At 72.7% G+C, this 2275-nt stretch overlaps 1 protein-coding gene across 1 annotated transcript in view; it reads right to left on the minus strand.

Annotated features, from left to right (window-relative positions):
* The window catches only part of RAPGEFL1 (Rap guanine nucleotide exchange factor like 1), a gene marked incomplete at its 5' end in the record, with an annotated part of 7336 nt that overhangs the window by 3578 nt on the left and 1483 nt on the right, over positions 1–2275 (minus strand). The window contains 9 exons of the mRNA XM_026091607.1: positions 229–293; positions 388–475; positions 619–669; positions 813–903; positions 982–1160; positions 1233–1355; positions 1449–1546; positions 1634–1801; positions 1904–2016. Coding sequence (XP_025947392.1) covers positions 229–293; positions 388–475; positions 619–669; positions 813–903; positions 982–1160; positions 1233–1355; positions 1449–1546; positions 1634–1801; positions 1904–2016 — 976 coding nt within the window. The remainder of the gene's footprint in view (positions 1–228; positions 294–387; positions 476–618; positions 670–812; positions 904–981; positions 1161–1232; positions 1356–1448; positions 1547–1633; positions 1802–1903; positions 2017–2275) is intronic.

The following is a 2275-nucleotide window of genomic DNA, read 5'->3' on the forward strand; positions in this document are numbered from 1 at the left end:
CCCCACGGCCACCCCGGGGACCCTGCTCTGCACCCCAAGGGATCGTGCACCCCACAACTCCACCTGCTGCCCCCCTGGTCCCTGCCCCAGATCTCCCCCTCCGGGGACACCAGGGTCCCCGGTCCTGTGCCGGGGGTCCCTCGGCCACATCCCCCCGGTGACGCCGGACCCCCACGCACGGCCGGGCCAGGGGGCTCCGCCGGCACCGCGTGGGCACTGGGGACTCACCAGCTTCTCCATGTTGACCAGCCCGTCCAGGAGGGTCTTGCTGCCCTCGTGCAAGAAGGTGAGATCTGGGGGCGAGCGGAGGGGTGAGGGGGCCCCGCGGGGCGGCCGGCGGCGGCAGCAGCACCCCGGCACCCCCCGCGCCCCTGGCCCTGCCCTCACCTTTGAGGATGAGCGGCACGAAGGGGATGAGGGGGGGCTTCATCTTGGCCAGCACCTCCCGGTAGGTCTTGTGGTTCCTGCAGGGGTCCTGGGGGGAGCAGGGGCTCAGGGGCCGCGGGATGGGATGGGACGGGACGGGACGGGACGGGACGGGACGGGACGGGATGGGACGGGATGGGATGGCTCCCCGTGGGCACCGGCCCCTGCCCCAGCCCCCCAGTCCCTCCTCACCGTCAGGTTCTCAAACTTCCGAAACAGGTTCTTGAACTTCCCTGGGAGCTTCTGAAATGCAAAACCCCGGCAGGGCTGTGAGCCTCCTGGCGGGACCAGGAGCATCAAGCAGGACCAGGAGCATCCCGGCAGGACCAGGAGCATCCCGGCGGGACCAGGAGCATCCCGGCGGCGGGGGCCCGGGGGTCCCTCACCTCCCAGGTGAGGCGCAGGCGGCTGATGGCGGCGTTGTTGAGCCCGATGACGACGGCGTAGAAGGAGAGCATGTCCTGGTTCTGCTTGCATCTGCGGCGGGGAGGCAGGGTGAGGGCCGGGGCCGGTGGGGACGACCCCACCGCGTCCCCGCCGCGTCCCCGCGCTCACATGGCCGCGATCTTGATGAGCTTCTTGAGGAGGTGCGCCCGCTTGCCCAGCGACTCGCAGAGCAGCAGCTCGGTGCCCACCCAGTGCTGCACCTCGCTGCAGCGCTGCAGCATCAGCTCCAGGTTGGCCGTCTCCCGCCGGCCCCGCTCCCCGTGGAAGACGTAGTCCACGAACTCCAGCTGCCGCGGGGGAGACGCCGTCAGGGCCCCGGCGCTGCCGCCGCGGCAGGGCTCCGGCGGGCGCCCACCCACCTCGTGGATGCAGCGGAAGAGCTCCCAGTGGAAGGCGGTGAGGTGGTTGGCCACCTCCTCGGGCTCGGCGCGGTGGATCTCCGTGTCCCCCGGCACCACCTGGATCTCCTCCGGCAGCGGCACCTGCAGCGGCGGCAGGGAGCGACCCGGCGCTGGGAAGGTGCCGCAGGAAGGTCTCCCACCCCAGGACCCTCCCCACCGCGGTCCGGCCCTCACCAGCGACTCGAAGGTGTCCCTGGTGCAGGCGAAGAGGTGGCTGTTGATGCCCAGCGCGGTGAAGACGCACTCCTCGCTGGGCTGCAGCACGGCTTTCTCTGCGGGCAGAGCAGGGGCAAGCGTCCGGCGGCGGCGGCGGCGGCGTCGGCACCCCGCGGCCCCGGCCCACCCCGCGGCCCCCCCACCTCCGGACGAGGCCACGGTGACGAGGATGAGGGCTTCCTCGCGGGCGCCCCGCTCCTCCGAGTACTGCAGCTTCTCGGTCACCGAGGCCAGGATGTCCTGCACCGAGGCCGAGAGGCGGCTGCGGATGGTGACGTACGAGTGGTCGGGCATGTAGACGCGGCAGAAGACTGCGGAGGGAGGGACCGACCGCGGCGTCAGCGCCGCCGGCACCCCCGGCCGGGGAAACCGAGGCGCCCGGAGGGGGTTCCCGGAGCCCCCCCGTCACTCACTCTCGTCGGAGCCCCGGAAAGCCACCCGCGTCTGCAGGCACGAGTCGATGCGGCGGAAGTGCCGGAACAGCGGCTTCACCTGCTTGTTCGGGGGGGGCGTCTCGTCGGCCACCCTGCGGCACCGGTGACGGGTCAGAGCCCCCCCGTTCCCGGCATCTCCCCGTCCCCCCCTCCGCAGCCCCGCTGGCACCCTCGGCCGCCAGACCCGGGACCCTCTGTGGGGGGCCCCAGGGGCGGCAGAGCAGGGGGGCCCCACCTGGGACTTGCTTGGGACCGAAGGGCTGCTAGTGCCCCCCCCAGCTCCTGGGCACCCCATGCCCTGCACCCCATGGGGACCACCCCCTGCATCCCATGGGGACCCCATCCGCTGCA

The sequence above is a fragment of the Apteryx rowi genome, unplaced genomic scaffold (assembly GCF_003343035.1).
Source record: "Apteryx rowi isolate R43461 unplaced genomic scaffold, aptRow1 scaffold_1219, whole genome shotgun sequence".
In the NCBI taxonomy this organism is placed as follows: Eukaryota; Metazoa; Chordata; class Aves; order Apterygiformes; family Apterygidae; genus Apteryx; species Apteryx rowi.